The sequence below is a fragment of the Oncorhynchus gorbuscha genome, unplaced genomic scaffold, assembly GCF_021184085.1.
Source record: "Oncorhynchus gorbuscha isolate QuinsamMale2020 ecotype Even-year unplaced genomic scaffold, OgorEven_v1.0 Un_scaffold_1327, whole genome shotgun sequence".
NCBI lineage: Eukaryota > Metazoa > Chordata > Actinopteri > Salmoniformes > Salmonidae > Oncorhynchus > Oncorhynchus gorbuscha.
The window spans coordinates 1670-27639 of record NW_025746135.1 but is presented as its reverse complement, the minus strand read 5'-3'; the positions used below and the strand labels follow the sequence as shown (position 1 = coordinate 27639).

The 25970-nt window shown below is 47.4% G+C and overlaps 1 protein-coding gene across 1 annotated transcript in view; it reads right to left on the bottom strand.

Moving 5' to 3' along the window:
* Window positions 1-25158, bottom strand: part of LOC124022295 (nephronectin-like) — a 75589-nt gene extending 50431 nt beyond the window's left edge. Inside the window, 3 exon segments of the mRNA XM_046337217.1 lie at window positions 1853-1906; window positions 8017-8117; window positions 24713-25158. Of these exon segments, the coding sequence (XP_046193173.1) occupies window positions 1853-1906; window positions 8017-8117; window positions 24713-24783 (226 nt within the window). The 5' untranslated portion in view covers window positions 24784-25158.
* Between the last annotated feature and the right edge of the window lie 812 nt (window positions 25159-25970).

Genomic DNA, 25970 nt, shown 5'->3' with positions numbered 1-25970 from the left:
TCCAAACCTGGGATATATGAGATAGGGTGTTAACGCGAGGACGCAGGTGAGCTGTGAAACCTCTAGATTACGCCCCTGATTAAAAAGAAAAAAGGGTTCGACATATTTTGGCGGGGGGAGTTGAATCAGGGAAACGTGTAAATGTTGTATCTGGTCAGCGATTTGGGCCAATTGAAATAATTTATTAATACAGCTGACACAGTCACTGTCACGAGCTGTGAGGGGTTTTATTTTAAAGTTTTTCCACAGAGGGTAGTATGAGGACAAGCATGCTCAGAAGTAACCCATCCAAGGCTGTTGGGTTCAAAGAAAGGTTGGTCTTTTTAAATCTGCGGTGCGGCCCAGGGAAATACCCTGTGTTCATTAGACCACATCAAACCACATGAGGAACTAAAAATGGCCGCCGCAACCGCAGAGGAGCAACTACGTGCTCCAATTCAACGCGCTTCTCGTTCCCTGAATACCTACTGATGACACCCCTTCACACCAGTTTGCATCAGGCATTCCTCTGGCCATCCATCCTTAGAGCCCATCTAAGGATCAGGCCCACAGTGTCCAGACTGGAGCCTGAAGTCACAAGCTCTGCTGGTCAGCTGCTGCTAGCAACCTAGCAGTGCCAAAAGCCCTGGTCTGGCCTAGTAAGCCTATGTAAATTACAATCGCCAGAACAACCCCCATCCCCAAAGAACATTTTGACGGCAGTTTTAGCCTCTAATATTAGTTTATTATCATCAAGTTCAATCCTACGGTCAATCAAATCGAGATATTTGGTCTCTGGGGGTCAGATGTTTGTGAACTACATTGGAATGAGGAAGTTGTAGCTCCAGCTACATTTCACTAACTACTGTAACTTGCCAGTGTTTGGAAAAGACAGTTCATATGTTAAGTAAGATACAGTATATGATATTGTCAAAATCATTGTATTCGGGTAGAAGAAAAGCTGGATATTTTTTTACTGTACTGCTTGACATACATGTATTGCTAGAAAAAACATTTTAGCATTCCGTTATCTGACAACGGAATTTCGTGCAATTCTACACATTTTGCCATAGGGCAGAGAGGAAAATGAGCTATTTTACATATCATTTCCTAAACTTCTACGCAGTTTGCCACAGGGTGTAGAGAATTTGCTTGCAGTTTTTAATATGATAGTGTTTCTGAGTAAGACTGAATAACAAAAATCAATGGGGGCCCCCCGGCTGGTAATTCCACCATGATTACTAAGTTTAGATAGCTGGCCGCTAGACTAATTTACCATTCTGAAATACTTTCGCTGACGTGGGCTAATTGAGTGACTATCAGTGACTGACATAACAAGAGAAAAACTCCTGATGCACAACCACATTTTTTCATTGCACCTTGTTTATTCTACTATTTTAACTTGCAACAGTAAATTGAGACCCCGACTGAAACAACACATAATCTGCCATCACTGATGTAAACGTACCATTTGGAAGATCTACATTGAACTACAATTATTTTACATAGGCTCTTGGTTGAGGAAGTTTTCATGTACTAACTAGGCAGCTGTATATAGTTTATATGAGGATATCAAACGCACAGGAAATGAATAACTAACACTTAGCCATCTGAGGGCATCATCACATAGCTCTCAGTCAAGTTGCTGGTGTGAACGCCAAACGGTGGCTGCAGCACCAGAGTTCTCAAGCCAGAAGGGGAGGAGATATTTCTTTGCCAAGGGGATGGGGAAGGTTGGAGGATGAGGGAGAAGGGGGGGAGGTGACTATTAATAAATCAGTGAAGCCAGGATTCAGAGGATGTGTCTGCCTCGCTGCCTCCAGGACCTCGTCTTGCCAATAATTATTTGAAAGAAATATGTGGAGCAGCTGACCTTGTGGCGGACACCGTATTCTCCCGACTACTCTGTGGGTTAGAGCGAAGACGCCTGCTGCAAAACAAATGTGCAAACACAAAGAAAAGAACATTCCAGCGTTTTGTCTTGGTTGGATGAGAGAACAGAATCATGGCGTGAGAGAGCCAGAGAGCCGTGCTCTTTTTGACGAGTAAAGCATTCTTGAAATGATGCACAAAGCAACACGAGGAGTCACACACATTACATGGTTACAACCACAGAGAATGGGCGTCGGATGTCACGTCCCCTTCGCAACATGCAATGTAGCTAGTAGCTACATCTTGAACATGGTTACAAATTCAAGTTTAGATCAATCACACTAAATGTAAGCACAGGGGTGAATTCCAACTTCCACTTAAGTCTAGTAATGCATTGATGTCAATGGGAAACGAAGTGAAAATTCAATTTAAATGGCAGTTAGCATAAGCACCATGGAGAATGGATGCTTCTCATCACGCAATGTTGCCAGCAGCTAATAGCTATGTTTGAAAAATGTTTACAAATTGGAGTTTAGATAGTTTAATTAGTAACATTGATGGTCAAATTGTGCCGTGGTTCCGCAGAGATACCACGTGGCATCATGCTGGCTAATTGCATATTTGTGGAACGTTCCCATCACAAGCCAAGAGGAGAAAGACAAGGCGTTTTCTTCTAACACACAGGATGCAGATTCTGTGATGTTCAATTCAATATCCTCCTCCATTCCTTTGATGGATAAAAATACCACCACCGTCACCACATTTTGAAGGAGGCCGCAGCATATTTTTCTGTGTCTGACAAATAATTGATACAAGTGCTTAGGTATGAACAGATTGATATTTGACAAAGTATTTGATCCTTCCTAGGCCCACGTTGAATTGAAACACAATCTATTGATTTCTCCCTTTCAGAATCCATGTACTTTTTATTACCTTACCTTCCTTGTCTCTTACTAACCTCATTACCACTAACAGATCAAACTACATGATTAAGTTTCTATTGAATGGATTTCCCCCATCCAGCTAATAGCAGATCAGTGGCCTTGAAGAAAACGAGACAAAGAGAAGCTATTTAAGACTTTTATTATTTAATGGGTGCTTAAATTTGTCCTATATTTGGAAATGTGTTTTCTTGCCTATCCTCACCCTCAGGGTGAAGGGTCACGGCCAGGGTTTTGGTTAAACTGTATCAGTTTACCCATTTTGTCACTCACTCATTGGCTTCCATTACCAATTAAAAGTCCTCTCCTAATCCAAGCTACTTTGTACTTCGAGAGGGAAACCGACTAAACAGTCTCAGGCAAAACTGCACTGAAGATCGGTATCCTCTTGGATTTCTTTCCAAAATCCGGGATCAAAGCAATAGACCGGTAGGAGAGAGTTCATTTGGGATTCCTTCTGTAGGGAGAGCGAGAGAGAGAAAGGAGAAAGAGAGAGAGAGAGAATGAGAGAGAGAATGAGAGAGATGGAATATGATGCAACTGAGGAGGCTTCAATTTGATTAAATTCATTTAAAAAATCACTGTCATTTGTTTAGTGTTGGTTTGATTAATTGCAGCTCTTTGCCATAATCCGAGAGCTTGTTATGACTAAACGACTAGGACATGAGGACTAAGAAAAACTTGTTGATTTGCCAGTGGTCTATTCTCATCCTGACTGTGAGTTAAACCTGAGGGACATTCTGATGTGTATGTAATCATCGGAGATATACTGCAGATGCTTAGCAAGGCAAATGCATCTCTGTTTATGGTGGCACTTGGATAAAGTAAAGTAACGCTGCCTGTGATTTAAACCACCCAATCGCATAACATGTCAGTGTCGTACCAATGGAAATGCTTGGCCTATAATAAATCTCTCGCTTTCTCTTTCTTCCTCTCGTTTCTCTCTTTCTGTCCCTCTCTCTCTCTCTCTCTCTCTTGCTCTCTCCTCTCTCTCCACCATCTCTCTCCTTCTCCATTTCTCTCTGTCACTCTCTGTCTATCTCTACTCACTCACGCCCTCTCCCATCTCTCCTCTCTCTCTCTCAGTTCTGGGGACAGGGAGCTTTAAATTCGGGGCAGACCCATTCCAGTTCTCCATTCTTTGTGAGCAGTCACCCAGACCGATCACTGAACTCTTGCAGGGCTGGAGACAGCCAGAACCCGATAGCACCACCAATCTAATCTCTGGGGCCCCAGAACTGCAGTGGTGTAATCTGTAATCCATGACGACTGGTCTCCCTCCGTCTCCGAAGTTTAAATCAGCCCTGTGGCAACATGATGGAGTACTGATTGAGGTCTCGAGTGATTGGACTCGTGTGGTACGCTCGGTCGGGGGCATTTGAAGGCGTTAGCGAACATTCTGGTTTTTCTCCTATGGCATTGATTTATCACAACGTCTGAGACGGATGGCTGGTGGGAAAACGATATGGTTTCCTTCAAAAACAGGTGGTGGGTAAAAGTAGCTTTTGCCGAGAGGGGGGACGACTCTCCGAGATGAACTCAACGTTTTCTCGTACTTGACATGGAATGTGTGAGACTCCTGATGGGTACTTTGGAACAGTGTTAGAGAAAACAGACAGATAAACACACTGCTGTTTAATGAACAGAAACAAGGTCCTGTCAAAGGTATCTACTCACCCAAAGGACTTCAACATGTCAATCAAACGTCAAGCGGAAACACGGATTACTCTACTAATCCCTGTCACTGTAGATCTTGTGTATTTCTCAATTGTCTAGAAACACTGTCCTCTCCTTGCCTCCTGTTTTCTCCTTCATTGCACTGATCTGAGAGAACTGACCAGGTGAAAGACAGCCTTATGATGGGCTTGATTCCACCATATTGTTTTCACCTGTCAATTCATTTCAAATCAACGCAGAGGATGGAGCTAAACCCAAACAGGATAAAACAAATATTTGGTCTGATATATGATGTTATATTCTGTCTACTCTAGAAACGGAGCTAACTTCCTCTTCCTGACTGATCCAACATGGACAGCTGGGAGGACCTGAGCCAAGCCCAAAATGACTAGGAATCAACACGTATTGAGTACAGGGATTCCTGCCAACACGACAGCAGAGCTCTTAGCTAACTAGCCTAGCAACATGTTGGGGAGGACAGGGATTCCTGCCAACACGACAGCAGAGCTCTTGGCCCTGTGTAGCTCAGTTGGTAGAGCATGGCGCTTGTAACGCCAGGGTAGTGGGTTCGATCCCCGGGACCACCCATACGTAGAATGTATGCACGCATGACTGTAAGTCGCTTTGGATAAAAGCGTCTGCTAAATGGCATATATTATTATATTATTATTATATTAACTAGCCTAGCAACATGTTGGGGAGGACAGGGATTCCTGCCAACACGACAGCAGAGCTCTTAGCTAACTAGCCTAGCAACATGTTGGGGAGGACAGGGATTCCTGCCAACACGACAGCAGAGCTCTTAGCTAACTAGCCTAGCAACATGTTGGGAGGACAGGGATTCCTGCCAACACGACAGCAGAGCTCTTAGCTAACTAGCCTAGCAACATGTTGGGGAGTACAGGGATTCCTGCCAACACGACAGCAGAGCTCTTAGCTAACTAGCCTAGCAACATGTTGGGGAGGACAGGGATTCCTGCCAACACGACAGCAGAGCTCTTAGCTAACTAGCCTAGCAACATGTTGGGGAGGACAGGGATTCCTGCCAACACGACAGCAGAGCTCTTAGCTAACTAGCCTTGCAACATGTTGGGGAGGACAGGGATTCCTGCCAACACGACAGCAGAGCTCTTAGCTAACTAGCCTAGCAACATGTTGGGGAGGACAGGGATTCCTGCCAACACGACAGCAGAGCTCTTAGCTAACTAGCCTAGCAACATGTTGGGGAGGACAGGGATTCCTGCCAACACGACAGCAGAGCTCTTAGCTAACTAGCCTAGCAACATGTTGGGGCCTTAGCCGTCACAAATAATAGCAACCACAAAAGCATCCATTTCTGCCGCTTTGTCTTGAGCCTCGTCTCTTGAGTTCCCTCCCAGCACAGTCTTGGTCTGGCTCTAAGTCTGAGTCGCTATGTCATTACCATAACTTGTTTTTCTCAAGCTAGGGTCTATGTGAGAATGCAATTACCATATTCTGTTTTTCTTTTCACCTCAAATGAGGAGCGAGGGATAAAGAGGAGAGGAGAGTCAGCTGGCGGCGAGGCAGAATGTTAATCTGACACGATAAGTGGGCCTAAGGTTACTCAACTCAACATTAACACTCTCACCTAGGGGAGAAGGGAAGGGAACGAGGTCGACCACCATAACAGAGTGTCTGAAAGGAGGGCCTGATGCCAAACCTAAACTAAGTGAAGGTTATTGAGCTCAACACCCTCGCCTAGGGGAGAACGAAAGGGCAATAAGTGGGTCACCATTACAGTAGCCTTCTCCCAGGTCAGTATGTACTGTCTTGATAGCTTCTCTGGTCATTGTAGGACAACACAAACAGATCTGGGACCAGGCAACCATAACAGGGCATCCAATGGAAGGCCCAGTGCCAAACGGAAACAATAGAGCTCAGCGTGAAGTAAATACCTTTGGACAGGGACCAGCAGTGTGACATTTTAGTTTCGTCTAAAAACGACAACATGAACAAACACCAAAAACTCTAGCATGATTATAGCATGAGTCATGACAAGTGATTAGCAAAAAAACAACAACAACAAAAGAGCTAAACAAAATGCATATGAGGTGAAAGGTTATGAAGGTGATGTGAAGTATAATGACGATGACATGAAAGCATTATAACCCCTCCCCCACCCCCAGGCTTCCAGGTTAGTAGATTGACAGAGACGGAGCCAACATGCAGCCCAGCCTCTCTCCGTCTACTCTCTACATGTTGTGCGTAAGTAAGCCCGTTGTGTCACCCATCACACTTCCGCAGCCGAAGCAACAGCTGTACCATCATGTGTGCAGCAAGCCATGCAGTGTATCTCCCATTTGTCAGGCTGCTCGACACTTTCAGAGCTCCCTATTAATATCATTCACACATCTCTGCAGGATATAATTACACAGTATGGCAGCAGCCAATACTTCTCTGTTTCCATAAGAGTCAATATTTGTCCATAGGGCTAGATATTTTATTAAGGGTCAATATAATATCAGACGGTGGTATAATGTAATACTGTTGCACAAAAATGTGTTCATTCTAATAAAATGAGGTATATTGAGGCTACTGTAGGCTCATTCTAGTAAAACGAGGTATATTGAGGCTACAGTAGGCTCATTCTAGTAAAACGAGGTATATTGAGGCTACAGTAGGCTCATTCTAGTAAAACGAGGTATATTGAGGCTACAGTAGGCTCATTCTAGTAAAACAAGGTATATTGAGGCTACAGTAGGCTCATTCTAGTAAAACAAGGTATATTGAGGCTACAGTAGGCTCATTCTAGTAAAACGAGGTATATTGAGTCTATAGTAGGCTCATTCTAGTAAAACGAGGTATATTGAGGCTACAGTAGGCTCATTCTAGCAAAACGAGGTATATTGAGGCTACAGTAGGTTCATTCTAGTAAAAAGAGGTATATTGAGGCTACAGTAGGCTCATTCTAGCAAAACAAGGTATATTTACAGTAGGCTCATTCTAGTAGGGGCATCCTCTGAATCCATGACTGGATTTACTCAACATGTCACCAAATTGATTCCCTGCACACCTGCATTTACATATACATTACATGACATTTACTAAATATACACTCACAGCAATCATTTACAATTATCTGTTTACATGGCTACAAGCGTATAATGGGAATCTGCTCACTAGAGCATTATTTACGGCTAGAATATCGTTCCCCCAAAACACGGAAAACTCAAAAGCAGCAGTGAAAATGTCAAGTTTATTTTTCACTTTGTGTGTGTGTACGTCCACGTATGTGCCTATGAACAAGTGTGTGTTCCGTGTGCTCGTTGGTAGAGTGTGTGTTTCAGAGCCCTTAGTTACTATATGTCTTCTTTATAGCACTTTGTGACATTGGCTGATGTAAAAAGGGGCTTTATAAATACATTTGATTGATTCTCGACAGGTGTTTAATCCTCTTTCTACATCCTAATTGTGGTTAGATCCCAGCAGCTACACCCAGGTAACCCACGGCAACCCCTGTCGGAAACCCTGGTTGCCCCGGTAACCCTAACCCAGCAGCGGGCACGGTAGAGTTGGCACTACTCACGTTGGCAGTGGCCCCAGGAGCGCCGGGTCCATCCCCAGCAGCAGTCGATGCGGGCGCCGTAGCGACACAGCCCATTGGACGAGGCCATCTGCCGAGGCCACCTGTCAGGAGACAGCTCTATCAGTTCACAGCCAATTAAAATGGACGAATTTAAAAGCCAGCAGGGTCTGTTGGTTCTTGTCCACCAAGCCGGGAGAGAGAGGGAGAGAGAGACAGAGACAGAGAGACAAAGAGACAAAGAGACAGAGAGACAGCGACAGCGAGAGAGACAGAGAGAGACAGAGAGAGAGAGAGAGAGAGAGAGAGAGAGAGAGAGAGAGAGAGAGAGAGAGAGAGAGACAGAGACAGAGACAGAGAGACAGAGACAGAGACAGAGACAGAGACAGAGAGACAGAGAGAGAGAGACAGAGACAGAGAGACAGAGAGAGAGAGACAGAGACAGAGAGACAAAGAGACAGAGAGACAGCGACAGCGAGAGAGACAGAGAGAGACAGAGAGAGAGAGAGAGAGAGAGAGAGAGAGAGAGAGAGAGAGAGAGAGAGAGAGAGAGAGAGAGAGAGAGAGAGAGAGAGAGAGACAGAGAGAGACAGAGAGAGACAGAGACAGAGACAGAGACAGAGACAGAGACAGAGACAGAGAGAGAGAGAGAGAGAGAGCAGTCTCTGACTGGCAGACTGAATATATGTTTGTTCATTCTTTACCCTGCACATAATTAAATGTTACTTGTTTTCCAAATGTGAAGCTACTCCCATGTCGCTTAGAATGTGTAAGGAAAGTAAACAAACTTATCTGTGAGCGAGCTGGCACAAAAACACAGGACATTTCCCAATCAGCATGTTGGCATTTATTGCACGGGGGAGCCATGTTGGTTGGTGTGATATCAGAGCTGAAGACTTACGGGTGAGACTACAGAAGAACAGGACCGAATGTAACTAATACGACAAGCTTCTCTCCACATCAGTGATCACTGACACTTTAATCTGTGGGGCCAGGCAGAGACTCCCATAGCTCAGAATGAAGGTGTGTGTGTGTGTGTGTGTGTGTGTGTGTGTGTGTGTGTGTGTGTGTGTGTGTGTGTGTGTGTGTGTGTGTGTGTGTGTGTGTGTGTGTGTGTGTGTGTGTGTGTGTGTGTGTGTGTGTGTGTGTGTGTGTGTGTGTGTGTGTGTGTGTGTGTGTGTGTGTGTGTGTGTGTGTGTTTAGAGATTAGACTGTGGTGAGTTATCATTGTGACGTTCATAATGTGACACCCCCCATCTTCAGACTGGGGTGTATTCAGTGATGTGAAATGTTCTGAACATCGCAGATAGAGATAAAAGGAATAGATCTGACACAATGGCATGACAGACAGTCCTATCTGCTCTGCACAACACAGTCCAATCTGAATGTCACAGTTGAACAAGCCCCTGCTCTGAGTGCCAAAACCAAACGAGGTAGAGGCGTCATGAGCATCGACTGTCTGTGTGCCAACGTCCAAATGAAACTTTATCAGAAACAGAATGTCAGAATGTAATTTGCTATTAAAGGAAGTGGGGAAGGATAATGCCATCTTCCAGAAATAGGAAAGAGAACATGAGGCTAGAGCCGTTTTCATCCTGGCAATGGGCAAATACCTTATGACAGTTCTTGTATGAAAACCAGCCTAAATAATGTTACTGTGAACTGATGTTACATTCTGTTCTATTTCAGAGAAATAGCTTCTTGGCAGAGTAGAGTAGGATGACTTATTTATCTGTAGCGGAAGCACAGCACAACATATTTTTAACAGGAAATAGAGAAAGATTAAGCCCATTTAAGGATGCCTCGGATGGGGACAACGATCAGAGCATGGTTGTGTTCTGTGACGTTAGCTAAATGAATCAGAGACAGTAGAAATAGAACGAACAGAGCTGATTCTAAATTCTACATGACACAGAATCATCTCTGTTCTAGACAATTAATTTATATCTGAACGTTTTGTAATGACAGAGAGATCAAGGTTCTGATGCTTGTTATCGAAAGGAAGTAGCCAAAGGTGTCTCGAAAAAAACACTTGGCAGAAGGGTGCGTCTTGCCTTGCTCTATCGTGCCTCAGCATTGAGGGCTGAGGAGACTGAGATTGACGTGGTTGTGCATGCGGGACACGTCCTACCCTCCTGCTATCCCATCCAGTTAAGCCTCCATTGCCAAAACTCTGGAAATGCTAATGTCTGCCCCCGCTGCCAATTACTTCACAGTGGAGAAAGTCTGATGGAAGATGCTAAGTGGAAATGGCAGGACCAGGGAAAATGTTTGTACGCAGCATGGCTGGCAAGAGAGAGAGAGAGAGAGAGAGAGAGAGAGAGAGAGAGAGAGAGAGAGAGAGAGAGAGACAGAGAGAGAGAGAGAAAATCAGGAGCCCTGAGCACAATCCAATAGGAGACACATTGGGAATGTTAAGGAGAGAAATAGAGAGAGGAGGAGAGAAGAGGAGAAGGGAGGAGAAGATAAAGAAGCAGAGGAGAGGGCTCTGGAATTGATTGCCAAACATGATTGTGAATTGGGGGCTGAGAGTTACCGTGCACACACAGCAGGACCGCTGACCAGATGGAGCCACAGGTCACACACACACACACACACACACACACACACACACACACACACACACACACACACACACACACACACACACACACACACACACACACACACACACACACACACACACACACACACACACACTGAGCACCTGGTCAGATACAGGGATATAGTCCCATTGCCACAACCCTCTGCTGATAGCTAATAGCATGCCTTGCTAATAACTATCAATATTGAATGTGGATCAACGGGTGAAAAACATCATTAAAATAGCTGATTAACACATAATAACGAGGAGGAAGAGTTGCTGCAAATTGGTTCATCATCGTATTACTAATTTAAACATAACTCCTTGGCTGTTATTATTCAGGGGTAATTTTTATCCACCAGCGTAAAACTAATAGGGCCTAAAAGTGATATGATATTGCGGGCATAGCCTCGCCAACTGAGTGGGAGGATGATAATTGGTTTTCCTGAAGCGTTTTTGCAACACAAAAAGTGGCAGTGTAGTCGACCCTGTGCGGCGGGCAGGCAGGGCAGCAATGCCAACGAACAGGCGATGATGCAAATGAACTTTGAGAGGTACCTCATAAAGAGACGTGTGATGCCACGCCAGTGGAACAGGAGGTGAGGTGGGAGAGAGGGAGAGAGAGAGAGAGAGAGAGAGAGAGAGAGAGAGAGAGAGAGAGAGAGAGAGAGAGAGAGAGAGAGAGGGAGGAGGGAGGGGGAGGGAGGGAGGGAGGGAGGGAGGGAGGGAGGGAGGGAGGGAGGGAGGGAGGGAGGGAGGGAGGGAGGGAGGGAGGAGAAAGCGCTCTCTGTCACTGTCTCTCTCTCTCCCTCCATCTCTACCACTCTCTCTCCCTCCATCTCTACCACTCTCTCCCTCCATCTATACCACTCTCTCTCCATCTATACCACTCTCTCTCTCCATCTATACCACTCTCTCTCTCCATCTATACCACTCTCTCTCTCCATCTCTACCACTCTCTCTCCCTCCATCTCTACCACTCTCTCTCCCTCCATCTATACCACTCTCTCCCTCCATCTCTTTCTCTCCCTCCATCTCTACCACTCTCTCCCTCCATCTATACCACTCTCTCCCTCCATCTCTACCACTCTCTCCCTCCATCTCTACCACTCTCTCTCCCTCCATCTATACCACTCTCTCCCTCCATCTCTACCACTCTCTCTCTCTCCCTCCATCTCTACCACTCTCTCCCTCCATCTCTACCACTCTCTCCCTCCATCTCTACCACTCTCTCTCCTCCATCTCTACCACTCTCTCCCTCCATCTCTACCACTCTCTCTCCCTCCATCTATACCACTCTCTCCCTCCATCTCTACCACTCTCTCCCTCCATCTATACCACTCTCTCCCTCCATCTCTTTCTCTCCCTCCATCTCTACCACGCTCTCCCTCCATCTATACCACTCTCTCCCTCCATCTCTACCACTCTCTCTCTCCATCTATACCACTCTCTCCCTCCATCTCTACCACTCTCTCTCTCCATCTATACCACTCTCTCCCTCCATCTCTACCACTCTCTCTCCCTCCATCTATACCACTCTCTCTCTCCATCTCTACCACTCTCTCTCTCCATCTATATCACTCTCTCCCTCCATCTCTACCACTCTCTCCCTCCATCTCTACCACTCTCTCTCTCCATCTATACCACTCTCTCTCTCCATCTATACCACTCTCTCCCTCCATCTCTACCACTCTCTCCCTCCATCTCTACCACTCTCTCTCTCCATCTATACCACTCTCTCCCTCCATCTCTACCACTCTCTCTCTCCATCTATACCACTCTCTCCCTCCATCTCTACCACTCTCTCCCTCCATCTCTACCACTCTCTCCCTCCATCTCTACCACTCTCTCCCTCCATCTATACCACTCTCTCCCTCCATCTATACCACTCTCTCCCTCCATCTCTACCACTCTCTCCCTCCATCTATACCACTCTCTCCCTCCAGCTCTCTCTCTCTCTCTCCCTCCATCTCTTTCTCTCCCTCCATCTCTACCACTCTCTCCCTCCATCTCTACCACTCTCTCTCCCTCCAGCTCTCTCTCTCTCTCTCCCTCCATCTCTTTCTCTCCCTCCATCTCTACCACTCTCTCTCCCTCCATCTCTTTCTCTCCCTCCATCTCTACCACTCTCTCCCTCCAGCTCTCTCTCTCCCTCCATCTATACCACTCTCTCCCTCCTTCTCTACCACGCTCTCCCTCCATCTATACCACTCTCTCCCTCCAGCTCTCTCTCTCTCTCTCCCTCCAGCTCTCTCTCTCCTCCATCTCTACCACTCTCTCCCTCCATCTCTACCACGCTCTCCCTCCATCTCTACCACTCTCTCCCTCCATCTCTACCACGCTCTCCCTCCATCTATACCACTCTCTCCCTCCAGCTCTCTCTCTCCCTCCATCTCTACCACTCTCTCCCTCCATCTCTACCACGCTCTCCCTCCATCTCTACCACTCTCTCCCTCCATCTCTACCACTCTCTCCCTCCATCTATACCACTCTCTCCCTCCATCTCTACCACTCTCTCCCTCCATCTCTACCACTCTCTCCCTCCATCTCTACCACTCTCTCCCTCCATCTCTACCACTCTCTCCCTCCATCTCTACCACTCTCTCTCTCCATCTCTACCACTCTCTCTCTCCATCTCTACCACTCTCTCCCTCCATCTCTACCACTCTCTCCCTCCATCTATACCACTCTCTCCCTCCAGCTCTCTCTTTCCCTCCATCTCTACCACTCTCTCCCTCCATCTCTACCACTCTCTCCCTCCATCTATACCACTCTCTCTCTCCATCTCTACCACTCTCTCCCTCCAGCTCTCTCTTTCCCTCCATCTCTACCACTCTCTCCCTCCATCTCTACCACTCTCTCCCTCCATCTCTACCACTCGCTCTCTCCATCTCTACCACTCTCTCCCTCCATCTCTACCACTCTCTCCCTCCAGCTCTCTCTTTCCCTCCATCTCTACCACTCTCTCCCTCCATCTCTACCACTCTCTCCCTCCATCTCTTTCTCTCCCTCCATCTCTACCACTCTCTCCCTCCAGCTCTCTCTTTCCCTCCATCTCTACCACTCTCTCCCTCCATCTCTACCACTCTCTCCCTCCATCTCTACCACTCTCTCCCTCCAGCTCTCTCTTTCCCTCCATCTCTACCACTCTCTCCCTCCATCTCTACCACGCTCTCCCTCCATCTCTTTCTCTCCCTCCATCTCTACCACTCTCTCCCTCCATCTCTACCACTCTCTCCCTCCATCTCTACCACTCTCTCCCTCCATCTCTACCACTCTCTCCCTCCATCTCTACCACTCTCTCCCTCCATCTCTACCACTCTCTCTCTCCATCTCTACCACTCTCTCCCTCCATCTCTACCACTCTCTCCCTCCATCTCTACCACTCTCTCTCCCTCCATCTCTACCACTCTCTCCCTCCATCTATACCACTCTCTCCCTCCATCTATACCACTCTCTCTCTCCATCTCTACCACTCTCTCTCTCCATCTCTACCACTCTCTCCCTCCATCTATACCACTCTCTCCCTCCATCTATACCACTCTCTCCCTCCATCTCTACCACTCTCTCCCTCCATCTCTACCACTCTCTCTCCCTCCATCTCTACCACTCTCTCCCTCCATCTATACCACTCTCTCCCTCCATCTCTACCACTCTCTCCCTCCATCTCTACCACTCTCTCCCTCCATCTATACCACTCTCTCTCTCCATCTCTACCACTCTCTCTCCATCTCTACCACTCTCTCCCTCCATCTATACCACTCTCTCTCTCCATCTCTACCACTCTCTATCTCCATCTCTACCACTCTCTCCCTCCATCTCTACCACTCTCTCCCTCCATCTATACCACTCTCTCTCTCATCTCTACCACTCTCTCTCCATCTCTACCACTCTCTCCCTCCATCTATACCACTCTCTCTCTCCATCTCTACCACTCTCTCTCTCCATCTCTACCACTCTCGCCCTCCATCTATACCACTCTCTCTCTCCATCTCTACCACTCTCTCTCTCCATCTCTACCACTCTCTCCCTCCAGCTCTCTCTTTCCCTCCATCTCTACCACTCTCTCCCTCCATCTCTACCACTCTCTCCCTCCATCTCTACCACTCTCTCCCTCCATCTCTACCACTCTCTCCCTCCATCTCTACCACTCTCTCCCTCCATCTCTACCACTCTCTCCCTCCATCTCTACCACTCTCTCCCTCCATCTCTACCACTCTCTCTCCCTCCATCTCTACCACTCTCTCCCTCCATCTATACCACTCTCTCTCTCCATCTCTACCACTCTCTCTCTCCATCTCTACCACTCTCTCCCTCCATCTATACCACTCTCTCTCTCCATCTCTACCACTCTCTCTCTCCATCTCTACCACTCTCTCCCTCCATCTATACCACTCTCTCTCTCCATCTCTACCACTCTCTATCTCCATCTCTACCACTCTCTCCCTCCATCTCTACCACTCTCTCCCTCCATCTATACCACTCTCTCTCTCCATCTCTACCACTCTCTCTCCATCTCTACCACTCTCTCCCTCCATCTATACCACTCTCTCTCCCATCTCTACCACTCTCTCTCTCCATCTCTACCACTCTCTCCCTCCATCTATACCACTCTCTCTCTCCATCTCTACCACTCTCTCTCTCCATCTCTACCACTCTCTCCCTCCATCTCTACCACTCTCTCCCTCCATCTATACCACTCTCTCTCTCCATCTCTACCACTCTCTCCCTCCATCTCTACCACTCTCTCCCTCCATCTCTACCACTCTCTCCCTCCATCTATACCACTCTCTCTCTCCATCTCTACCACTCTCTCCCTCCATCTATACCACTCTCTCCCTCCATCTCTACCACTCTCTCTCTCCATCTATACCACTCTCTCCCTCCATCTCTACCACTCTCTCCCTCCATCTCTACCACTCTCTCCCTCCATCTATACCACTCTCTCTCTCCATCTCTACCACTCTCTCCCTCCATCTCTACCACTCTCTCTCCCTCCATCTCTACCACTCTCTCTCTCCATCTCTTACCACTCTCTCCCTCCATCTATACCACTCTCTCTCTCCATCTCTACCACTCTCTCCCTCCATCTCTACCACTCTCTCTCTCCATCTCTACCACTCTCTCCCTCCATCTCTACCACTCTCTCCCTCCATCTCTACCACTCTCTCCCTCCATCTCTACCACTCTCTCCCTCCATCTCTACCACTCTCTCCCTCCATCTCTACCACTCTCTCCCTCCATCTCTACCACTCTCTCCCTCCATCTCTACCACTCTCTCCCTCCATCTCTACCACTCTCTCCCTCCATCTCTACCACTCTCTCCCTCCATCTCTACCACTCTCTCCCTCCATCTCTACCACTCTCTCTCTCCATCTCTACCACTCTCTCCCTCCAGCTCTCTCTTTCCCTCCATCTCTACCACTCTCTCCCTCCATCTCTACCACTCTCTCCCTCCATCTCTACCACTCTCTCCCTCCATCTCTACCACTCTCTCCCTCCATCTCTACCACTCTCTCCCTCCATCTCTACCACTCTCTCCCTCCATCTCTACCACTCTCTCCCTCCAGCTCTCTCTTTCCCTCCATCTCTACCACTCTCTCCCTCCATCTCTACCACTCTCTCCCTCCATCTCTACCACTCTCTCTCTCCATCTCTACCACTCTCTCTCTCCATCTCTACCACTCTCTCCCTCCATCTCTACCACTCTCTCCCTCCATCTCTACCACTCTCTCTCTCCATCTCTAGCACTCTCTCCCTCCATCTCTCTCTTTCCCTCCATCTCTACCACTCTCTCTCTCCATCTCTCTCTCTCTCTCCATCTCTAGCACTCTCTCCCTCCATCTCTCTCTTTCCCTCCATCTCTACCACTCTCTCCCTCCATCTCTCTCTTTCCCTCCATCTCTACCACTCTCTCCCTCCATCTCTCTCTTTCCCTCCATCTCTACCACTCTCTCTCTCTCCATCTCTACCACGCTCTCCCTCCATCTCTCTCTTTCCCTCCATCTCTACCACTCTCTCTCTCCATCTCTACCACTCTCTCCCTCCATCTCTCTCTTTCCCTCCATCTCTACCACTCTCTCCCTCCATCTCTACCACTCTCTCCCTCCATCTCTCTCTTTCCCTCCATCTCTACCACTCTCTCCCTCCATCTCTACCACTCTCTCTCTCCATCTCTACCACTCTCTCTCTCCATCTCTACCACTCTCTCCCTCCATCTCTACCACTCTCTCCCTCCATCTCTACCACTCTCTCCCTCCATCTCTACCACTCTCTCTCTCCATCTCTACCACTCTCTCTCTCCATCTCTACCACTCTCTCCCTCCATCTCTACCACTCTCTCTCTCCATCTCTACCACTCTCTCTCTCCATCTCTACCACTCTCTCCCTCCATCTCTACCACTCTCTCCCTCCATCTCTACCACTCTCTCTCTCCATCTCTACCACTCTCTCCCTCCATCTCTACCACTCTCTCCCTCCATCTCTCTCTTTCCCTCCATCTCTACCACTCTCTCCCTCCATCTCTACCACTCTCTCCCTCCATCTCTACCACTCTCTCTCCCTCCATCTCTACCACTCTCTCTCTCCATCTCTACCACTCTCTCCCTCCATCTCTACCACTCTCTCCCTCCATCTCTACCACGCTCTCCCTCCATCTCTCTCTTTCCCTCCATCTCTACCACTCTCTCTCTCTCCATCTCTACCACGCTCTCCCTCCATCTCTCTCTTTCCCTCCATCTCTACCACGCTCTCCCTCCATCTCTCTCTTTCCCTCCATCTCTACCACTCTCTCCCTCCATCTCTACCACTCTCTCCCTCCATCTATACCACTCTCTCTCTCCATCTCTACCACTCTCTCCCTCCAGCTCTCTCTTTCCCTCCATCTCTACCACTCTCTCCCTCCATCTCTACCACTCTCTCCCTCCATCTCTACCACTCGCTCTCTCCATCTCTACCACTCTCTCCCTCCATCTCTACCACTCTCTCCCTCCAGCTCTCTCTTTCCCTCCATCTCTACCACTCTCTCCCTCCATCTCTACCACTCTCTCCCTCCATCTCTACCACGCTCTCCCTCCATCTCTCTCTTTCCCTCCATCTCTACCACTCTCTCCCTCCATCTCTACCACTCTCTCTCCCTCCATCTCTACCACTCTCTCTCTCCATCTCTACCACTCTCTCCCTCCATCTATACCACTCTCTCCCTCCATCTCTCTCTCTCTCTCCATCTCTAGCACTCTCTCCCTCCATCTCTCTCTTTCCCTCCATCTCTACCACTCTCTCCCTCCATCTCTACCACTCTCTTTCCCTCCATCTCTACCACTCTCTCCCTCCATCTATACCACTCTCTCCCTCCATCTCTCTCTCTCTCTCCATCTCTAGCACTCTCTCCCTCCATCTCTCTCTTTCCCTCCATCTCTACCACTCTCTCCCTCCATCTCTACCACTCTCTTTCCCTCCATCTCTACCACTCTCTCCCTCCATCTATACCACTCTCTCCCTCCATCTCTCTCTTTCCCTCCATCTCTACCACTCTCTCTCTCCATCTCTACCACTCTCTCCCTCCATCTATACCACTCTCTCCCTCCATCTCTAGCACTCTCTCCCTCCATCTCTCTCTTTCCCTCCATCTCTACCACTCTCTCCCTCCATCTCTACCACTCTCTCTCCCTCCATCTCTCTCTTTCCCTCCATCTCTACCACTCTCTCTCTCCATCTCTACCACTCTCTCCCTCCATCTATACCACTCTCTCCCTCCATCTCTACCACGCTCTCCCTCCATCTCTCTCTTTCCCTCCATCTCTACCACTCTCTCCCTCCATCTCTACCACTCTCTCTCCCTCCATCTCTACCACTCTCTCTCTCCATCTCTACCACTCTCTCCCTCCATCTATACCACTCTCTCCCTCCATCTCTCTCTCTCTCTCCATCTCTAGCACTCTCTCCCTCCATCTCTACCACTCTCTCCCTCCATCTCTACCACTCTCTCTCCCTCCATCTCTCTCTTTCCCTCCATCTCTACCACTCTCTCTCTCCATCTCTACCACTCTCTCCCTCCATCTATACCACTCTCTCCCTCCATCTCTACCACGCTCTCCCTCCATCTCTCTCTTTCCCTCCATCTCTACCACTCTCTCCCTCCATCTCTACCACTCTGTCCCTCCATCTCTACCACTCTCTCCCTCCATCTCTACCACTCTCTCTCCCTCCATCTCTACCACTCTCTCTCTCCATCTCTACCACTCTCTCCCTCCATCTCTACCACTCTCTCCCTCCATCTCTCTCTCTCTCTCCATCTCTAGCACTCTCTCCCTCCATCTATACCACTCTCTCCCTCCATCTCTACCACGCTCTCCCTCCATCTCTCTCTTTTCCCTCCATCTCTACCACTCTCTCCCTCCATCTCTACCACTCTCTCTCCTCCATCTCTACCACTCTCTCTCTCCATCTCTACCACTCTCTCCCTCCATCTATACCACTCTCTCCCTCCATCTCTCTCTCTCTCTCCATCTCTAGCACTCTCTCCCTCCATCTCTACCACTCTCTCCCTCCATCTCTACCACTCTCTCCCTCCATCTCTCTCTTTCCCTCCATCTCTACCACTCTCTCTCTCCATCTCTACCACTCTCTCCCTCCATCTATACCACTCTCTCCCTCCATCTCTACCACGCTCTCCCTCCATCTCTCTCTTTCCCTCCATCTCTACCACTCTCTCCCTCCATCTCTACCACTCGCTCCCTCCATCTCTACCACTCTCTCCTCCATCTCTACCACTCTCTCTCCCTCCATCTCTACCACTCTCTCTCTCCATCTCTACCACTCTCTCCCTCCATCTCTACCACTCTCTCCCTCCATCTCTACCACGCTCTCCTCCATCTCTACCACTCTCTCTCTCCATCTCTACCACTCTCTCTCTCCATCTCTACCACGCTCTCCCTCCATCTCTCTCTTTCCCTCCATCTCTACCACTCTCTCTCTCCATCTCTACCACGCTCTCCCTCCATCTCTACCACTCTCTCTCTCCATCTCTACCACTCTCTCCCTCCATCTCTACCACTCTCTCCCTCCATCTCTACCACTCTCTCCCTCCATCTATACCACTCTCTCCCTCCATCTCTACCACTCTCTCTCTCCATCTCTACCACTCTCTCTCTCCATCTCTACCACTCTCTCTCTCCATCTCTACCACTCTCTCCCTCCATCTCTACCACTCTCTCTCTCCATCTCTACCACTCTCTCTCTCCATCTCTACCACTCTCTCTCTCCATCTCTACCACTCTCTCCCTCCATCTCTACCACTCTCTCTCTCCATCTCTACCACTCTCTCCCTCCATCTCTACCACTCTCTCTCTCCATCTCTACCACTCTCTCTCTCCATCTCTACCACTCTCTCTCTCCATCTCTACCACTCTCTCTCTCCATCTCTACCACGCTCTCCCTCCATCTCTTTCTCTCCCTCCATCTTTCATAAAACTGAGCTTAGCCCTCGGCTGTTGGAACACGGCAGAATCATGCACACAACTGTGCTGTTATAACACGATTTATCAAAGTAGAACTGAATTATGACTAGGCCAGTTATACACTACGGTATGTTGGAGTGATGTCCCATCAACTTCTCCATGTAAAATTCATAATGTGTTATCACTGTAATCATTCTGAACACGTTGCGCTGTAGAATAATTGCGTTGACGGCAGATCAGATAGATGTATGTCTTCATCCTTCTTTATCCATGTCTATGTCTGACCTTCTGTGTATGAATAATACTACACTGCAGTAAGCTGTGAAGGAACTGAAGCACAGAATTATCACGTTTGGCATTCCATTGGTGCCTCATCAGGAAAACAAACCACTAGACAGGGTCTTCACAACAGACGCTGGGGAAAGGATCCATGCTAGTCCATCATCTAGCCCCGGGTGTGTGTGTGTGTGTGTGTGTGTGTGTGTGTGTGTGTGTGTGTGTGTGTGTGTGTGTGTGTGTGTGTGTGTGTGTGTGTGTGTGTGTGTGTGTGTGTGTGTGTGTGTGTGTGTGTGTGTGCGTGTGCGTGCGTGTGTGTTCGTGTGTGTGTGTGTGTGTGTGTGTGTGTGTGTGTGTGTGTGTGTGTGTGTGTGTGTGTGTGTGTGTGTGTGTGTGTGTGTGTGTGTGTGTGTGTGTGTGTGTGTGTGTGTGTGTGTGAGATAGGCCAGCAGAGATAGGCATCTCTGCTGTTTGACAATGAATAGGATGACATATTGCTCATATAGCAGTACCCGACACTTAAGTGGCACTATGTTGCTTGACAGTGACACACACACACACATTCTCTCTCTCTCTCTCTCTCTCTCTCTCTCTCTCTCTCTCTCTCTCTCTCTCTCTCTCTCTCTCTCTCTCTCTCACACACACACACACACACACACAACCTTTGCATACACATTTAATCTAAATATCTGAGGACAAGTAGCACACTCATGTTAAAGAGCGCATCGCTTCATAAATGTTCATGAAAGTGGTTCGCTTCTATTCTGAAAACGACTAGTACCACACACTTCTGTAAGCACCGGTTGACATGTAGCCTTTTTCACTAGTCCTGCTGAATTACTTTGACCAATGTCCAGGAAAATGGCTTGCTCTCTCTGTATACACTTATTCACGTATTTTAACGTCAACCTTGGGGATAAAATAAGGTCTGTCTATCTTTGAAGGTCTAATGTTGTTAGAATAAGGATGTTTGGAAGGAGAGTGAGGACATGGTTTGTAGCAGCAACTTGGAGAGAGGAGGATTGGAATGTATTGGCTGTGTCTGGAGCAAAGCAATGTGGCGACATCATCATAGAGAAATAGCCTCCATTAGTAGTGGCTATTTAAAGTGGGAATCTGGATTTTCTCCAACTAGAATAAAATATCTCATCCTAGCGGTTCAATGGTCTGATTAATGGTCTGACATACAAACTCAGGATTGTGGCTTTAAAAAAAAAAAGCGAACTAGTCCTTTAAATGTTATCTGATGTGTAGTCTTTCATCGAGGCAAAGTGTTGTGACCTTACCTCAGATAGCCCATTTCCTGATTACAATACAGAATCACTTATAGACCACATCACAACAAGATTGGCCAAGCGCCATTTTTCATTCTTGGACTAAACATTACTGACAACAATGTTGATGAGTAATGAAAACCCCTCAACAGGGAATTACAGGTATAGTTAATCAGTAATTAATCAGGCCTGTTTTGAGCCAATTTACCACTAGGACAAAACGACCTTGCTGTGGCTGGCCGGTGAGCGGTGACGCCCCCCTCAGTTGCTAGCTTAGCCCATTAGCTCTCTCCTCCAAACAGCTAGTTCAGATAATAAATGACTTTCCTCCACAGTGTTCTCACGGGACCCTCTCCCTATGAATTTAGATTGAAGTCAGCAGGCCAGGTTTATAACCGGGGAAATAGGCCAATAATGACCCGCGTGACAAGCCGCGCTCCATCAGAGGGAGACGCTAATTAAGTATGCTGCTCCTTTAATGTAAATGACCATTATGGGTTGGGCAGGGAGGGGTATCATGGGGAAATATCAGCACAACTCACCAGACTGGGACCGTGGTCCTGTCACAACACATTAACATTACCTAACATTAGACACTGTGACCAAGAACCTGGAGTAAACATCCACAAACACATACAATCACTCACACACTCTCACCTTCACACACACACACACACACACGCCCCAACCAGTGTTTAACGACAGACAGGTAGGAAAGTTCAGCGCTATCAATCCCTAAGATATATTCTATTGACTCTGAGACCTTATTTGTGTAAGGTATCGGTGAGGGATGGATTGTGCTTAGGGCTCAGTCTGTCTGACAACAATAAATGGGGGTGAAAAACCAAATTAAAATGCTCAACTGCGATCACTATTCGAGTAATATCACGTCTTAGAAATACTCTCCAACTCTGTCTCACTCTATTGCTATTTGTACGGAGTCTAATCCAATTATAGTGTGAGACCTGAAACTCTATCCTATGGAGATACCGAATAAAGGTTGTCTTCAATGCACCATAGGACCAGCACTCAGATTGAGGATCCAATCCGAAATGCCACCCTATTGCCTATATAATGCACTACTTTGGACCAGGGCCCATTGGGAACTCCACAGGGAATAGGGTGCCATATAGTGCACTACTTTGGACCAGGGCCCATTGGGAACTCCACAGGGAATAGGGGCCATATAGTGCACTACTTTGGACCAGGGCCCATTGGGAACTCCACAGGGAATAGGGTGCCATATAGTGCACTACTTTGGACCAGGGCCCATTGGGAACTCCACAGGAATAGGGTGCCATATAGTGCACTACTTTGGACCAGGGCCCATTGGGAACTCCACAGGGAATAGGGTGCCATATAGTGCACTACTTTGGACCAGGGCCCATTGGGAACTCCACAGGGAATAGGGTGCCATATAGTGCACTACTTTGGACCAGGGCCCATTGGGAACTCCACAGGGAATAGGGTGCCATATAGTGCACTACTTTGGACCAGGGCCCATTGGGAACTCCACAGGGAATAGGGTGCCATATAGTGCACTACTTTGGACCAGGGCCCATTGGGAACTCCACAGGGAATAGGGTGCCATATAGTGCACTACTTTGGACCAGGGCCCATTGGGAACTCCACAGGGAATAGGGTGCCATATAGTGCACTACTTTGGACCAGGGCCCATCGGGAACTCCACAGGAATAGGGTGCCATATAGTGCACTACTTTGGACCAGGGCCCATCGGGAACTCCACAGGGAATAGGGTGCCATATAGTGCACTACTTTGGACCAGGGCCCATTGGGAACTCCACAGGGAATAGGGTGCCATATAGTGCACTACTTTGGACCAGGGCCCATTGGGAACTCCACAGGGAATAGGGTGCCATATAGTGCACTACTTTGGACCAGGGCCCATTGGGAACACCAGGGAATAGGGTGCCATATAGTGCACTACTTTGGACCAGGGCCCATTGGGAACTCCACAGGAATAGGGTGCCATATAGGATGCAACCTAGCCTCCAGTTCCTCAGTCTACTGTATCACTCTCCCAAAGGAAACAGCCTTTATGATGATGAATACTGCAAGGCAAGTGCATTGGCGCCAGTCCAGTGAAAGTGAACCTGTCTTATTAATAAACAAGCTTGAAAACGTATCCTGAAGGAATACATATCTGGAATACCAGAGGGCTTACTGTGTATATAGGTAGAAAAAATTATATAGGTCGTTTTATATACAATGACCTAAAATGGAATTCGTCAGTATGATGTTTTTATTACTGCTTATTAAGAGCTGTATAACATTCCTTTTATGGAGAGAGACAAAAATGACAGCTGCACCAGATAAGGTAGATGTAGATTTCAATCTCAGGAACATTCTTTAGATTGGGCACTTTTCTCCTTTCCAAATACTTCACCGGATTCGTGTTTGGACATGAACCACCCGACAAGGTAGGTGCTGTCACCGTGATATCAGCTCATTGGGAGGGAAATCCAAGAAACTGACTTTGCAAAGAAAGTCGGCTGCTGGCTACTCGGTTTCTCCAAATGTAGGCCTAAAGAGCGAAACACTGTGTATTACCAAAGATGGTTAAGAAACTCTGTGGTATTCGGCCTACGTACTAACATAGACCTAGTAGATCCACATAAAGAATGACAAACAAAAACCACCAGCAAAAACATTACAAACATATATTCATGTTCATTTCTTATATATATATAAAAGTACACCATTCACTCCAGATAAACAACTATGTTATTATTTATGAAAATGAGATTACACTGGTATAGGTCTATTCCTTCCACTGTACGTCAAGTGCGACTACAGCCCGAATCATTTCAGCACGTCAGCAACGTTTCAGTCTATGCATTGCAAACTCATATGCTCACTATGTGGAAGTCGCGTTCATGGAATTAGGAATCAATAGCATCTCCGTGGTCACATTAACCTCTTTAAAAACTCGCTCAGAGTTTATGAGAGCAACACCTTCTCCACATTCCACAATCACCAACGCAATTTGAACACTTCCAAAAACAACATAATTGATAGAATGTTTTTTAAACAAAAAATAATGAATTGTAGCCTATTGAACCATATGTGGAGATGTGTGCACTTACCTGCCGTCATTCTCAGCACTTGCCCCTAAACAGAAACCGTACAACACCATCAACTTTATCCATAATTCCATGGTTAGGGGAATGAGCGCACACCGCGCTTGAACTCCTAAAATCCAAGTGAAACGTCGGACTGTACACCGCAGTGTTCAATCGTTAAAACGAAACGAAACAGTGGAGATTTGTTCCCTCCCAACGTTAAACACGCACTGGCATGAGAGGAGATTCGCTGTTGTCCTTCAAACGGATCCCGATCCTTTAAAATGTTTCGGAGGTGCAGCAAAGGCAGGGGAGAAACCAGTCCGTTTCTTCCTCGAGAAGTGACCCAGCGCGCGTGGAGCGGAGTGCACTCTACTGGTGTTAAATGGACCCCGCAGGTTCCTTCTCTCTCCGTCTCTCCGCACAAGTTCACTGGGCTGCTACCCAATGAAAACGCATCAGCGCAGTCGGAGCGCGCACTGCTCGTCAGCAAGACTGTTGTGAATACACTTGGTCGCGGTATAGTGCTATGCCACTTTGCGCAGTGGTAGGCTGGAAATCCATAGATAAAAAAAATAAAATAAAAATGCAAATTAGCGACGGTCTATTTATTCATTCATTTGGGAGTCCCCTTGAGACCAGGATCTCTTTCACGAGGGAGCCTTTCCATGTGTGATATAGGTTGCACTCACGCACTGGCTGTGCATACTTTGGATGGCTTAATTAATTGCATAGCCTGCTCAGACACGCAGTACCATCGCCCACCCAGTAATGAGGAGTTCTAGCCTCCTGCCTACACACCATGTACAGAATTTACAGTACAAAACGTACTTTAGGACTAACTTCCGAGGGAACCCAAAGGTATCATCATATTTGCCTATAAATACACAGATTGTGCTTTAGCGGATAAACGTTAAAAGGTCTCAGATAATAAATCACTGCAAATCCACCTGTCCTTCAGTGACATCATCCCTGAATTGAACTCCCAGGCTAGATATTTGGCTCAACATTATACATGTATTTACGAAGACAGTTCAATTCACCTTTGTACTTAGTCAATCATAATTAATCACAGCGGTACATATAGTTATAAAGGATTATATATGTATACGATCGGGCCGAGTTAAAACCTACACTCAGAATAAAAGGTTCTGGATAGAACCAAAGTGTTTTATTGGTTGCTTCATAAAAGGCAACCCTAAAAGGTTCTGCGTAGAAGCCTTTTTGTAGTTTTTTGATCAGACCCGATTGGGTTCTTCTTCACTGAACCAAAATTGGTTCC